The sequence below is a fragment of the Podarcis bocagei genome (genome assembly GCF_964188305.1).
Source record: "Podarcis bocagei genome assembly, chromosome: 5".
Classification (NCBI taxonomy): Eukaryota; Metazoa; Chordata; class Lepidosauria; order Squamata; family Lacertidae; genus Podarcis; species Podarcis bocagei.
Window position 1 is genome coordinate 93,332,246 of NC_138129.1, and position 14,071 is coordinate 93,346,316.

The 14,071-nt window shown below is 43.5% G+C and overlaps 1 protein-coding gene and 1 long non-coding RNA gene across 4 annotated transcripts in view; one reads left to right on the top strand and one right to left on the bottom strand.

The window, feature by feature from the left end:
* The window catches only part of LOC308587197, a 469,648-nt gene that overhangs the window by 250,891 nt on the left and 204,686 nt on the right, over positions 1-14,071 (bottom strand). The window lies entirely within an intron of this gene.
* PBX1 (PBX homeobox 1) overlaps positions 6,106-14,071 on the top strand; it is a 218,994-nt gene continuing 211,028 nt past the window's right edge. Inside the window, exons 1-2 of one of the 3 annotated variants that reach the window (XM_081194479.1) lie at positions 6,106-6,768; positions 10,203-10,276. In XM_081194479.1, the coding sequence (XP_081050605.1) occupies positions 6,578-6,768; positions 10,203-10,276 (265 nt within the window). In that variant the 5' untranslated portion in view covers positions 6,106-6,577. The remainder of the gene's footprint in view (positions 6,769-10,202; positions 10,277-14,071) is intronic. The other 2 variants (XM_081194478.1, XM_081194481.1) reach the window with 2 other exon arrangements.

The following is a 14,071-nucleotide window of genomic DNA, read 5'->3' on the forward strand; positions in this document are numbered from 1 at the left end:
GCTTGGATCTTTCCCAGTAGGATTTCGGGGGGCAGATTCACATACCTACCCACCCACTGCTGAACCCAGATTCTTCCACATTTCTGTGCTGTGCATCTATCTGTCTGTAAGGGACTCACCCTGGGGTTGTGTATTAAATTTGTTTAATAAATAAACAACCAATTAAATCCATTAATTGTGTATTTAAAGAGTGTGTGTGTTTGTGTGTGTGTAGTGTATATTAAATGATAACGATATTAACTATGTTGTGAACACTTTAATTAATGATATGGAAATTTAATTTCGTGTGTAGCCTTAAGGTTCTGTGTTGAAATACTCTTGCGGTCCACTTGGCCTTAAATTAGACCACCCTGATTTCTATCTACAGAACAATGGTATCCAGAACAAGAAGGTATGGTTTGAGCTCGATACATGTTTTGCGACTTTACACTTAAACGTGCCTCTGCAAAAGATCACAGGAATTCTCTGTACCTAGCATTCTCTGGTGTTATACTATAGCTAAGAAGTTCTGGTTCCTGATAATTTGCATAAAGTAATATGTATTTGGCGGGGGACCACAGACCCTGCACATTAGTAACTTTTTTTAAAGCATTGTTTTTTAAAAATAAACAGAATACTTCATTTTTTAAAAAAAAGCCTTGGCTGGGGAAACCCAGCCAGATGAGCGGGGTATAAATAATAATAAAAATTATTATTATTATTATTATTATTATTATTATTATTATTATTATTAATAACTTCTCCCTAGGATAGCAGTAAATCCCCCAAAGAGGTACAGTTGACAAGTTTATTTTAGCCTTCTGTTATCTAAAATGGAAAGAATACTTACTGACACATTTCCTAAGGCTGTGGTGACAAAGAGCTTAGTGATACTGGATTTGCAAAGCACCTTGCACAACTACAGAATAATTAATACAGTCGTACCTTGGAAGTCAAATAGAAACATTTGGAAACCAAAGCACGGCTTCTGATTGGATGCAGGAAGCTCCTGCAGCCAATCGGAAGCCGTGGAAGCCCCGTCGGACTTTCGGCTTCCAAAAATAATTTGCAAACCGGAACAGTCACTTCTGGGTTCGTGGCATTCGGGAGCCAGAATGTCCGAGAACTAATCTGTTTGAAAATCAAGGTACAACTGTAATGTGAGAAGTTAATGGAATAAAAAGTTCTCATGGGGACCCCCCCCCTTAGTAGTTGGTGGCAAAAGTGGCCAGATGTTTTGTTAGGATGATTTCTGGCATGTTGCTATGCATAAACTGAATCTTCCCTTACGTCGTCAAGGGGAGAGAGGTATCTTTGAAAGGAAGTCAAGGGGACAGACGGCAGTTTTCAAGTGGGATACAGGAGGAGAGAGAAAGCTGAGTTTGGGCAATGTCAGTATTTGGGGCTTCTGGCTGTGTCTCTCTTGAGATCTGATGAGAGGCGGTAAGATTAGGCTCTGCGCTGGCAATGTTTAAGCTGTGCCTACATCTATGCTCAACCTTTACATTTGTGAATAAATGCAAATATTACAAAATGCAAATGAGCCTCCAGTGACGCCATTCAAGAGTAAATCAAACCTGGGATTTTGCCATTCGCCGCAATAAATGGGCACAGCACTAAGAGGAGTAGCCAATAGGAAGTCCTTCAGATGCTGCTGGGACTATAACTTCCATCATTCCTGACTCTTGGCTGTACCACCTGGGGCTGAAGGGCATTTTAATTCAGCAACAACTGAAGGATAACACGTTGGCTATCCCAGAAGTAGAGGTAAAGGCAAAGGGACCCCTGACCATTAGGTCCAGTCGTGACTCTGGGGTTGCGGCGCTCTTCTTGTTTTATTGGCTGAGGGAGCCGGCATACAGCTTCCGGGTCATGTGGCCAGCATGACTAAGCCGCTTCTGGCGGACCAGAGCAGCACACAGAAACACGGTTTACCTTCCTGCCGGAGTGGTACCTATTTATCTACTTGCACTTTGACGTGCTTTCAAACTGCTAGGTGGGCAGGAGCAGGAACCGAGCAATGGGAGCTCACCCCGTCACGGGGATTCAAACCGCCAACCTTCTGATCGGCAAGTCCTAGGCTCTGTGGTTTAACTCACAGCGCCACCCAGAAGTAGAAGATGGCAAAGCATCACTCAGCTCGTTCTTATATTTGTCTATTACAAAGCAAGTTCCCACTGTGCTGAGCGATACTTCCTGCTCAGTGAACATGCATTGGACGGCAGCTATAAACGTTCCTCTATAAAATATCAAACTCTTATTATAATGGCTAATATTAAGAGAAAATAAAACAATGCTAGTATTTAATCAATCATGCTTAAAATGCTGGAAGGAAGTTTTTGAAAAAATTTCTGGGAGCAGTGGGGAAAGTTGCAGGTGTGCTAAGCTCCCATTCTTATTTATCCATATTTATCCATTTATTCATATTAGGTAAACAATGCATCCTAGAACCAGTGGCGGAGCTTCATGCTCTGGCACCGGGGGGCAGAGAGCAGGCGTGGGCGTGGCAGGCATCCTGGGGGCGTGGCGTGCCGCCTGTGGGGTGTGGCACCCAGTGCGGATGGGGAATAGCCGCGATGGCACCCCACTGGGATCGCACTGCCAGGGGCAGTGTGTTCCCGCTGCACTCCTCTTCCTCCGCCACTGCCTAGAACTGGAGCACCTATTTTCTACCGCCACCCAGAAACTCTGGCCTGAGGAAAAGTACTGCATGCTATCTCTTTTCCAGCTTTTTAAATACTGCACAGTATTGTTGTATACCCCTATACAACAACAAAACCTCTCACTGCATTCACAGAGAGCCAGTGTGGTGTAGTGGTTAAGAGCAGTGGACTCGTAATCTGGTGAACCGGGTTCGCGTCTCTGCTCCTCCACATGGAGCTGCTGGGTGACCTTGGGCCAGTCACACTTCTTTGAAGTCTCTCAGCCTCACTCACCTCACAGAGTGTTTGTTGTGGGGGAGGAAGGGAAAGGAGAATGTTAGCCGCTTTGAGACTCCTTCGGGTAGTGATAAAGCAGGATATCAAATCCAAACTCTTCTTCTCTTCTTCAGTGAAATTTACTGTCATGTAAATGGACGCAGGATTGTAGCCACAGATGACATGGCAGGACCAGGTCCTAATCTTGCACAATCACTTGGGAATAAACCCTATTAGTATGTGCAGCACAATCCCCTGAATTTTTGCACAGAAGTAAGTTCCAGTGAGTTTAGCAGGCCTTATTTCCAACTAAGCATGCACAATATCACGGTCTAATTATTATTTTGAATAATTAACAATAGTTGTTATAGTTATAGCTTTTTTAAGATAAACAACAACACCGGCAGGCGGTGATGGTGTTCTACTCATTCCCCTCTCTTGCCAGATGCATATATTTTAGTCCTTTAGTCCTTTACTTACTTAAGTCCTTTAAGAAAACTTATATACTGCTGGACTGAAACAAAAAAAACCCCGAGTGGTTTCACAAGCAGTAGTTGAATGATAATTCAGAATACTTCGAAACAAGCAGTTTTAAACACTAAAAAATCTGCAAAATTCAGGAGTGAAGAAGTAACAAGGGATTGGAAATGCCTGCTGGACGGGTTTGCCTGAAGATGCTCTTAGCAGACAGCCCGGCACCTGCCCGGAGTCCGTGGGGCAGGGATGGAGATGGAGAAGATTGTCTTCCATAAACACTGTTTTAACATTGGGCCCGTAAGTGACTGTGGAGGCCAATTCTTCCACAGTGGGGACATGGGTTTCCGGACGGGAGTCGATCATGGTGAGGGTTTGCCAAGCATGCCTTCCTCTTAGCACGTTTCTCCCTTGCATCCTAAGTTTGAGTGTCTTCAAAGCTTATGGCACCTTTGGTAAAGGCTGTTCTCCAACTAGAGCGCTCGCAGGCCTGTGTTTCCCAGTTGCCCAGTATACTACTTTTCTTTGGATTTGCCTTGAGAGAGTCTTTCCATTTTTAAGTTGGGAATAGAGAAGTTGCTTTGGAAGACGATAATCAGGCATCTGAACAACATGACCAATCCAACGAAGTTGATGTTGAAGAATCATTGCTTTGATACTGGTGATCTTTGCTTCTTCCAGTACACTGATATTAGTTTGCCTGTCTTCCCTGGTGATGTTTAAAATTTTCCAGAGACACCGTTGATGGAATCTTTTGAAGAGTTGGAGATGGCGTTTATAAGTGGTCCATGTTTCACAAGCATACAGTACAGTGGTACCTCGGGTTAAGTACTTAATTCGTTCCGGAGGTCCGTACTTAACCTGAAACTGCTCTTAACCTGAAGCACCACTTTGGCTAATGGGGCCTCCTGCTGCTGCCGCGCCGCTGCTGCACGATTTCTGTCCTTATCCTGAAGCAAAGTTCTTAACCCCGGTACTATTTCTGGGTTGGTGGAGTCTGTAATCTGGAAGTGTATGTAATCCGAGGTACCACTGTACTGTATTTCATGCCTACTCTGATATTGACCCCTTGCTTTTGCAGCCTGCAGATGGGTCTGCAAAGGAGAGAGGATATCAAAGGAACCCAACTTATTGTTCCTTTCATCATCATTCGAGGAGTTGGAGGTGGCGTTTATGAGTGGTCCGTATTTCATAAGCATACAGTAAAGTTTTTTTTTTTTATTGAGTCACTTAAGAGACATTCTTCAAGGGAAGTTGGAACCCAGTTTGCAAAAGAAAGAGCAAATGGAGAGTTTTGTTGGGGCCCAGTACTGCTTCATGCTTCAAGTAGCTGAATAACCTGGATGGCCAGTTTTTAATGAAAATTGCTTTGGCTTTCCACATAGTTCTTCCTTCAATTCTCATTTCCAGTTGTAGAGTAACAGTTCCAAATGAGAACTGTTAGGAAATAACGATCAGCTGGAAGGGTGCTGGAGCACAGCTTTACTGCAGAAAGCTACTCCAATTGGGAACCTTTGGGTTCCAATTCTGACAGGTCAAATTCAGCAGGGCTAGTAGGAGCTTCGGGTTCTTCAGTTTTCATGGAAGATCAGTATTTCCAAAATACAGCAACTAGAGCAAGCACAACTAAAAGAGCCAGGATACATCCAACAATAATTGGGGTGTTGTCAGTTTCTATATCATCTGGAGGAAGCGTTGTCTGTGGACCTGGTCCGGGGTCTACGGCGCCCTCTCCTCCTTCTTCAGTGGTTGCATTTTGACCACCTGGGCTAAGAGTTGCGTTTCCGGGTTTGATGGTGGGGGCAGTTGGTGTGGCAGCTCAAACTGGACAATGAGAGAAACAGTAGCAGGAGCAGCAGCGGCGACGGCGACAAAGTTGGTAGTACAGTGGTACCTCGGCTTACATACGCTTCAGGTTACAGACTCTGCTAACCCAGAAAAAGTGCTTCAGGTTAAGAACTTTGCTTCAGGATGAGAACAGAAATCGTGCTCTGGCGGCGTGGCGGCAGCAGGAGGCCCCATTAGCTAAAGTGGTGCTTCAGGTTAAGAACAGTTTCAGGTTAAGTACGGACCTCCGGAACGAATTAAGTACTTAACCCAAGGTACCACTGTACAATAGCTTTGCAAACAAGTATTTTGGTTTCCCTGCGAATGTCCTGGTCCTCAAACACTCTGCACTTCAGTAGTAGTAGCAACAGCAGCATCCCCTGGAAGGGGCTATAATAATAATATTTTTTTATTTATATCCCACCCTCCCCAGCTCAGGGCGGCTAACAACCAATAATAAAAACAAGTTGATTAAAATACAATTTAAAAGATTAAGATCCCACATTAAAACTTTTAATGCCCCTGCATCTCCATCTGCGCTCTGCCCCTGTCCAGGGAAGCCCCACGCGGGGCCGCGCGGCGGCGGCGGCGGCAGCAGCCCAGACCGGGCAGCGCCTTGGCCCCGCCCACGCTCCCTCCCTCTCGCGGCGCCTTCCCCCGCTTGCCTCTTTAAGGGCCGGCGCCTCCCGCGCGCGCGGGGCCCACCTCTGAGCTCGCTGAGTGACAGGCAAGCGGGTGGGCGGGGCCTGCGACGCCGAAGCGAGCGGTGGGAGGCGCCGCCGCTTTCGTCCGCCGGCCAATGAGGGCTCAGCGGGCGGGCCTTCCCCCTGTGGCTCCTCCCGTGGCTCCTCCCCCTCCCGGCTCCCTCCCTCCCTCCTTCCCTCGCTCGCCTGGCGGCGCCTTCCCCGTGTCAGTTGGCGGAGTCCGGAGCCGGAGCCTGAAACAAAAGCGGGAGGCGGCGGCGTTGGCGGCGGGGCTCCTGCGAGTTCGCCCGGCTGAGGCGCGGAGAAGGCGGGGAGGCGCGCGACCGGCGTCGTCGTCGTCCGAGAGAGAGAGAGAGGAGCGTCCGTGAGGGAAACTTTCTCCGCGCTTCCTTTCTCCTCACGCGGAGGCTCCGTCGGCGGGAGGCGAGGCAGCCGGACCGGCCTCCGGCTCCAGGGCGCCCGGGAGGAGGGCTCGCCTCAGCCGCCGCCGCTTCCGGAAGGCGGCTCCGCGGGCACCGCCGCCGGAGAACAGCGCTCTTTCTTTCCCCCGCCCGCAAAAGAAGCGGAGAAGCCGAGCGGTTGCTCGGGGGTCCCCTTCGCCGAGAAGGGGGCGAAGGCAGGCGGGCGGGCGGGCAGGCAGGGGCCGCCGGCCGCGCCTCTCGGGAGCCGGGCGCGATGGATGACCAGCCCCGTCTGATGCACTCGCACGCCGGCGTGGGCATGGCCGGCCACCCGGGCCTGTCCCAGCACATGCAGGACGGGGCCGGGGGCGCCGAAGGCGAGGGCGGCCGCAAGCAAGACATCGGGGACATTTTGCAGCAGATCATGACCATCACCGACCAGAGTTTGGACGAGGCGCAGGCCAGGTGAGCCCTCCCTCCCTTCCTCCCCTCACTCGTCGCCACCATTATCATTATAATCGTCATTATTATTATTATTATTATTATTGCACCACATTTCTTTTCGCGGCAGGATCCTGGTCCTCTAAAAGCCTGACTCGCAGCTCTCTCTCTCTCAGTGCAGCAAACAAAAAGTATAGCTCTCCAGGAAAAACAACATCCCGACTGGGTGTCTTCTGTGGAGCAACATGCCAGAATGGCATATTTAAGTGTACAGTATATAGGTGTGATTTCTAGTTGTGGGTACGTGCAAATGTTTAGAGAGAGAAGGCTGCTGCTCTTCTGCTCTTTTTTTTTCTTTTTTTCTTATAAGTTAGGTAGGGCTGAATTGGCTCCTTTGGTTGCCTTGTGCAGCTGCACCTTCCCATCTGTGTTTCGTGACACCTCAAGAGCTGAAAGGCTGGAGCAGCCACTTTCTTTGGCCAAAAGACCGAAATCTTGTCCTCCTTTTAGCTGAGCTTTGGGATATTTAGGGTCTTAAATGTTCGGCTCCTCCATTCCTGTCTGCTGAGTGGGGCACTGAATGGAACATATCGGTGAACGTCACACCAAAAATTATCTGGAAGACCTTTTAAACTTTTTAAACCTTAGTTTTATAGATCCGTTTTGAAGGGATCTGGTGACCTGAACTCTGTTTTTGAATTAGGGAAAAGGAGCAGCCATAAAAGGCCTTGTTTGCTGTACTGCAAACTTGGTTACTCCGAGTTCATTGCCACTACCGTTCTTTAACCGCAATCCAAGGAAGTTAAACTCACTTAATTCCATTTAAATGGGAAGGTTTATTCATAGACTATGCTTCGAGGATTGTGGCCCTTGTGTATGAAAACGGCACATTTTCCTGTCCTCTTGTATTGGTGAATGTTGTGCTGCAACTGGAGCCTTGTAGCCATTTGTTTGTGTGTAAAGACACAAACAGGTTTTTTGTTGCTAAAATAATGAGTTGAACATATTAGCTGAGCACAGAGGCTCGTAGAGTCTAGCCACTAAATGCCGCTTCACATATAAACATACAGATTTCATTCACAGATTGTGCTTTCCATGTTGGAAATGGCATGAAATCTATGTATGTGTGTGGCAATTGTACATGAGTATATATCATTAATAACACATATTGGAACATTTGGCAATGTACACTTACCCATAACAAGTATGTTTCAATTGTTGATTTTATCACAGAAGCCAACACACCGTTTTGTGCCTCACACAGCTGAATTTTGGGGCAGGGCGTAGTATTTTAAAATAATAATAATTATTATTGTTACACAAATTTTGAACTATATAATATTTTTTATTTGGATGATTAAATGGTCTCATTGGTCAATATTGTGTGCACATTGGAAATTTAAAATACAATGCTTCTTAAAAAGAAACATGCCAGTTAAATAGCCTGGAATGCTGCACAACACTCTTAACATAAATCTACAAAATCATTATTGAAGTTGGAAAGGAATACATGGATTTACAGAAGAGAAGAATGGACAAGAAGGAAAAAATAGCAAAACAAAAAGAAGAAAAAGTTGCCCAGTGACCACTAGAATTTTATTACCTGAAGAAAAGCTTCTAGCACTTCACCTGCATTTTGTATCTTGCAGTTACCACAGAGATTTTCATTCTCAACTGGAATAGGCAGCGTCCGTGTGTCCCTCAAAAGCTACACACATTACTAAATAGCTTTGCAGCTGCTATCTTGGTACTTAATCCAAAAGGCCTTAAAAAACAAGAAAACACCCAGAGTGAAAAATGCCAGTTGTATAAAACGCTTTTCGTAAAACACTTGGCCTTGATGAGGAATAGCTTCTGTTGAACGATGCTTCCCAGTATTGCCTTTAGACAAAGGGGAAAGAAGCTGCTTCTGAAAGTTTAAGTTTATGTTTGGTGAAATGTTTTTTGTGTGTAAAGATACTGCACTAATTAAATTGGAAATCAATACAAATGTAAGGATTCTTTTTATAGCCAGTTACTCTTTACACACTCCTTTAGCCGCTCTGCTAGCGGGTCCCTTTAGTAATGCAGCCGTAGAAATCAGTTTGTGCAATTCAGTTTTTCCTCTGATTTTTAATTATATATCTCTTTATAAGGAACTGTAGAGATGTTGCGGTGATGGCAAGGCTGTGAAAATGTGGCTGTGATCTTTTCAGTGTCCTTTTACCCATCTTTGTGCTTGGCCAAAAAATATTTTGGAGGCAGAAAGAAGGTTTTGTGTACCAGATGCTCATACAGAGGGAGCCCAACTGTGAGAAGAAGAGAGGCAGGAACCTTAGGCAGTGTTATGGGGTGCCATTTAAGGGGCAGGCCCCTTAAAATGACAGGAGCTGTCCAAAGTCTTCACATGCCTTGTGAAGGAGACTTTCCTAGTGAGTTGTGTCCCATATTAATCAGTGGAAGGAGGGGGCTTCCTTAGATTTTTCTGCCTGAGGCACCAAAACACTCACAGACTTATGTAAGCTTCATTCAAAAACCCATTTTGCAACAGATGCTGGATGAAATTAGTCCTTTTGTACATGACAACAAATCTTTACATAGTGATTGTTTCTAATATTTAAGAAATTCTATTTCTTAGACATAAACAATCTGAGCACCTGCTAGGACATGAAACTGATCAGCCTTATAAACAGCAACTTGCTGGACCTCCAAGAAAAGAGGAGACTCAGAAAGATCCATTCTCATTCTGACCACTTGTGCAAATGCTAAATTAGCAAGGTTTTTTTTGTCATTCTGATTCATGTATCGGAGTGTTTATGAGATTTCTTTTGGGAAACCGACTGATTCTAACACCTTCAAATAAGCAAGTAGAGCATAAAGGTAATAAGAGCATGGAAGTAATTATTTCCCCTCCCTCCTCATTGCATGTGTGCTTTCTCCTGGCAGTGCATTACTGCATTTCTGTGCTCTTTTCAACTCAGTGGCTAAAATTTCTGTACATCGGCTTTCCGTGTTGAAGCACCTTGTTTATACTGTGGCATCTGCACAATGAATTGAACCACATGGGTGAATAAAAATAACAACGTTCTCTACACTGCCACGAGATGGTGGTTCAGAAGGTGATTAATAAATTGAGTGTAATAATAATAATAATAATATCTGAAAAAAGATCTTCATTGGACTTATGAATGGCTTATACATACTCCTATCATTGACCTACTCATAGCTTGGCCAGTAAACATGGTATATGAAAGCTACTGAAATGCTGCTATCAGACAGTTCCCTAAGCAAGTATTTGTATTGCCATATGCGTTGGACAATCACCAAACTGGTGTCCCGTCAATTTAAAACTATAAGCTGTTTTTCACCCTTGCATGATTTTCAGTGATGTCTTAACCTTCAATATTTCTGCCTAAAACATCTTTTTTTAAGGCCTCTGTGGCACACTCTAAATATAAACTATTTTGATCTTGTTGCAGAAAACATGCTTTAAACTGCCACAGAATGAAGCCAGCACTTTTTAATGTTTTGTGTGAAATCAAAGAAAAAACAGGTAAGGAGAAACGTATCGTCTTGCACCTTTTTCCTCTTTTGCTGCCTTTCACATTTCATGTATTTCTAAAAAAACAAACAAAAGAAAACTTGTTTTGGTTTAAATATTTTATTTAAAGGGGAAAGCAGCTATTGTTTTATTCTTCGGAGAATGCATTCTTCTATCATATAAATGTCTAAATAGCACAATGAAGTCATTTGTGTGCCTACAATTCAGGGAATATTTTTTTCCGGGCACTATATGCCTCATTACTTTCTTAAATATTACATTAGTTGAAAACAACCCAGAACTGGATTAATTCAGCTGCAATACTTAAATCTTTTTTTAAAAGGGAATATTTGTCTTAAGATTTTAAGAGCTACTGGGGAATACATGGCTCCTAATGTGGAAAACACACGGAAAAGCCTTCATTTGGCATACATTCAGTCCAGGTGATGCACACATAGACACTCAAAGAGGGGAGTGTGGGTGTGTGTGTACACACACACACACACACACACACACACCTCTATAGATATGAGATTGTTGGCTGTTTAAGGATCTTGTTACTTTTATATCAAACAGTGGTTTTTTTGGTTACAAAGGTGCTAATGGCATGAGGTTGTTGATTCGGTCTGTGTTTCCCACTTCGCAGGCCTCCTGCCGTGCACTAATACACTTATAAAATGTCTCAGGGGGGCATTTAAATTTTAAAAGCAACAATTAAAAATAGCTGTCATCAATCAAGGGTGATCTTAAACAGCAGATGCTCAGAGAAGAGTGTTCAGTGACATGCAACACTTATTTATTTCAATTTTCAAATGGTCTTCGGAAGGGGAAATCCTGACTTACACCTTAGCCCACAGGAAAAGGTAGCTGGGAAGGCCACTGCTGAGTTTCAGCTCTTGAGTCGGCTGATGTGCGTTGCAAACTCTCTACTTCTCCACACGCCTCCCCCCCCCCCCGCTTTTTTCCTAACAAGGATGTAACAGTCAGTAATTCAGATCTCAATCATATAAGTAAGGGGTATGACATGAATGAAAGTGACAACAAATATGATTGCAAACTCACTTGATATACATTGAAATGTGATGCATAAAAGGGAAAGCAGCTTTCAGAAAATGTCTATGTGCCTTTAAACTATGGGTGACTATGTTTCATCGTGTGAACAGCTGAGTGAAATGGGATTATTTGACTCCAGCAATCTATATAAGATGACTAAGGAGGTTCTTTGTTAAATCTTGTTTGTGCAGCTTGTAACCTAGACAAAGCACCTAGCATTGGCATTCAAGCCTCTAAAGCCCTTAAGGCTGCGAAGCCGAATGCTGACCTTCTTTTGAAGCCATTCATTATGTGGCTCTTATAATATAATGTAAAGGGGTCTCTGAGGTCTTTCTATAATGTGATGTAATGCTGCTTGAATATATAAGTTTAATAACAAGAACATCTGAATCTTCTAATCTTTTTCTGTTACTCTGTGTGTTTTCTCTCTCTCTTAAAAAAAATACTTTACATTGTCCCCTGTTTTCATATTCTCTTATTTGGGATTTTTTGTCTCTTGTGTGGCAATCTTCTTAATTGATTTCTGCCCTGATCTGAAATTGAAGTGCTTATGAAGTGGTAGCAGATGGTTAGTGAAAACTGAACCTCTTTAGAACCCCTCTTCCCAGTCTAATATTTGGAGAGGCTGGGATTTGGAGGAAGGTGAGAAAATCCGACTTTCACTACCAGTGGGCTAATTCTGGTTGTATTACTGGCACAACCAGTGAGCAGCAGCTTGTTCAGCACAGAGGGCCACATTAGAAATATTGTCAGCTGGAGGGGTGCAACTAATTTGCATACTATTTGCATGTCATTGTTATAATCTCTGTACCATTTGAACCTTGCATAATCAGCACCTGCAGTTGAAATATCTCTTAGACTTATTCTTGCTAAGACATTTTTGCACGTACAAATGGGGAACATTTGAATGGATCATTGCCAAATAGGGAGATGCCTGGAGTCTTTGGAATCGTAAATTTTGTGTTGAATTTCTCTCTCCGTTTGTACCTGATACTTTTGCATTTTTGCCATTACGTTTTCAAAAACCATCTCTGCGTACACGGGAACAGGAAGCGGGTGGGGTGGGGGGAGATCCTATAATTCTCAGTTTTATAATAATGCTGGCTGTTCAGAAGTGTTTGGGGAGATAGGGACGGACTGCATGTTGATTGTAGATTGTAAATTGTCCACCTGACCTGCCACTCCGATGCACTGTACGCGAGGTTGCATACAAAAAACAAGTCATATGTAGGTTTTTCTTTTTCTTAATGCTTATTGTTGTGCTGTTAGAAGTGTTTGTGTGTTTTAACCAGGCTTACTCCTGCTGGGTATACCCAGAGAACCATGCATTCACACACCTATATCCATAGCATTGAGATTCGAGGTGTGAGTGGTTGCGGTTGCGCTCTTTAGCACTTTCAGCATAAAGCAATGCAGCCCAAGGGGTGGGGGTTGTGGGTTCTGGCCTCAGGAATATTCCAGGCTGACATTTGCATACTGGATACATTCTATGCCGTCGCTTAATTCAAAGTAAACCTTCTCCTGGATTGTTTGACAGGCATCTGGGCACTTTTTAATATTTTAACAATATTTAGCTTATTGAAATTATTTTCTGTGTGAAAGGATAGTTCCCTCCTCGTGCATTCATAATGCCAGTGCCCCATGGCAAAATCTCTGGTTACGGGTTTACTATACGTTTTGTAATTTAAAACCAAACTGTCATGCTAAATAAGTAGATGCAATTATTTTGGGGGAAGAAATTCCATAAGCTGCCGGTCAGAAAGGAAAGAAGCAGTGCAACAGAGGAGAGTAATGCAACTGATTCTGTCAGAATCTTCTTCCAACAAAGATTGAAAGGGGAAATGTACTGATAGATCAAAATCTCACTCTGCTGAAATCATTTGCAGCTTCTACTTGGTGTCTCTGTGTTTTTTGTTCATCTCTTTTCACTCCTGGTGTTCCAGTGTTCTGAAATGGGCATTCACTTTTCTACTACTTGATTTAAGTGACTCCAGAGTCTGCTGGAGACTTTACCACCATCCCTCGCAACAGTGCGGCTAATATTTCACAGTGTTAACATTGCCGGAACAAACCTAAAGTGTCTATAAACTTGTTGTAAAAAGAGGTCATCTTTACTGGCCAAAGAGATCCCCCTTGTCTGCTGATGTTTCAATTTATTTTAAAGGAAAGGATTTATGGATGCTTTTTATGTAAGCTTGAAGTATAATACATCGAGATGTATGAAATCTGAGCATGTTTATTTAAAAAGAAGATAGAAGGCAAGATTTAATTTTGAAGTAATGGGAGGGAAACAAATTTTGTTTGCATGTTTCTCTGGATTGAATATGTACTTTTTTGGCAGGAAGCGAGTACCGTTGCGTAATGAAGAATTGAGTTGTGAGGCCAGCTTATAGTGATTAATTGACTATTTAATATTTTATTTGCAAAATGTGACAGATTTCAGAGTTATTGTAATTTTAACTTGGGGATTGTTTTGTAGAGCATGGTGAGTGTGAAGTTTAAAAGTCAACTATCTGCATAATCAGAATTTCTGAGAAAGAATGAGAGCTGGTGTCCTTTAATTGCATAGTAGGTGTTAAAAATTAGACTTCAGTCTGTCATTTAGCATAGGTTTCTTTCTCTGATGAAGAAGGGCAACACAGGATCATTACCCAGTTTTGATGCCTCATTCATTCCTTCTTGTGAACTGTCTTTATTATTTAATTTTGCTTTCCAAGATCAGTTTTGGGATATAATGATCTTCCCTAGTGTTTT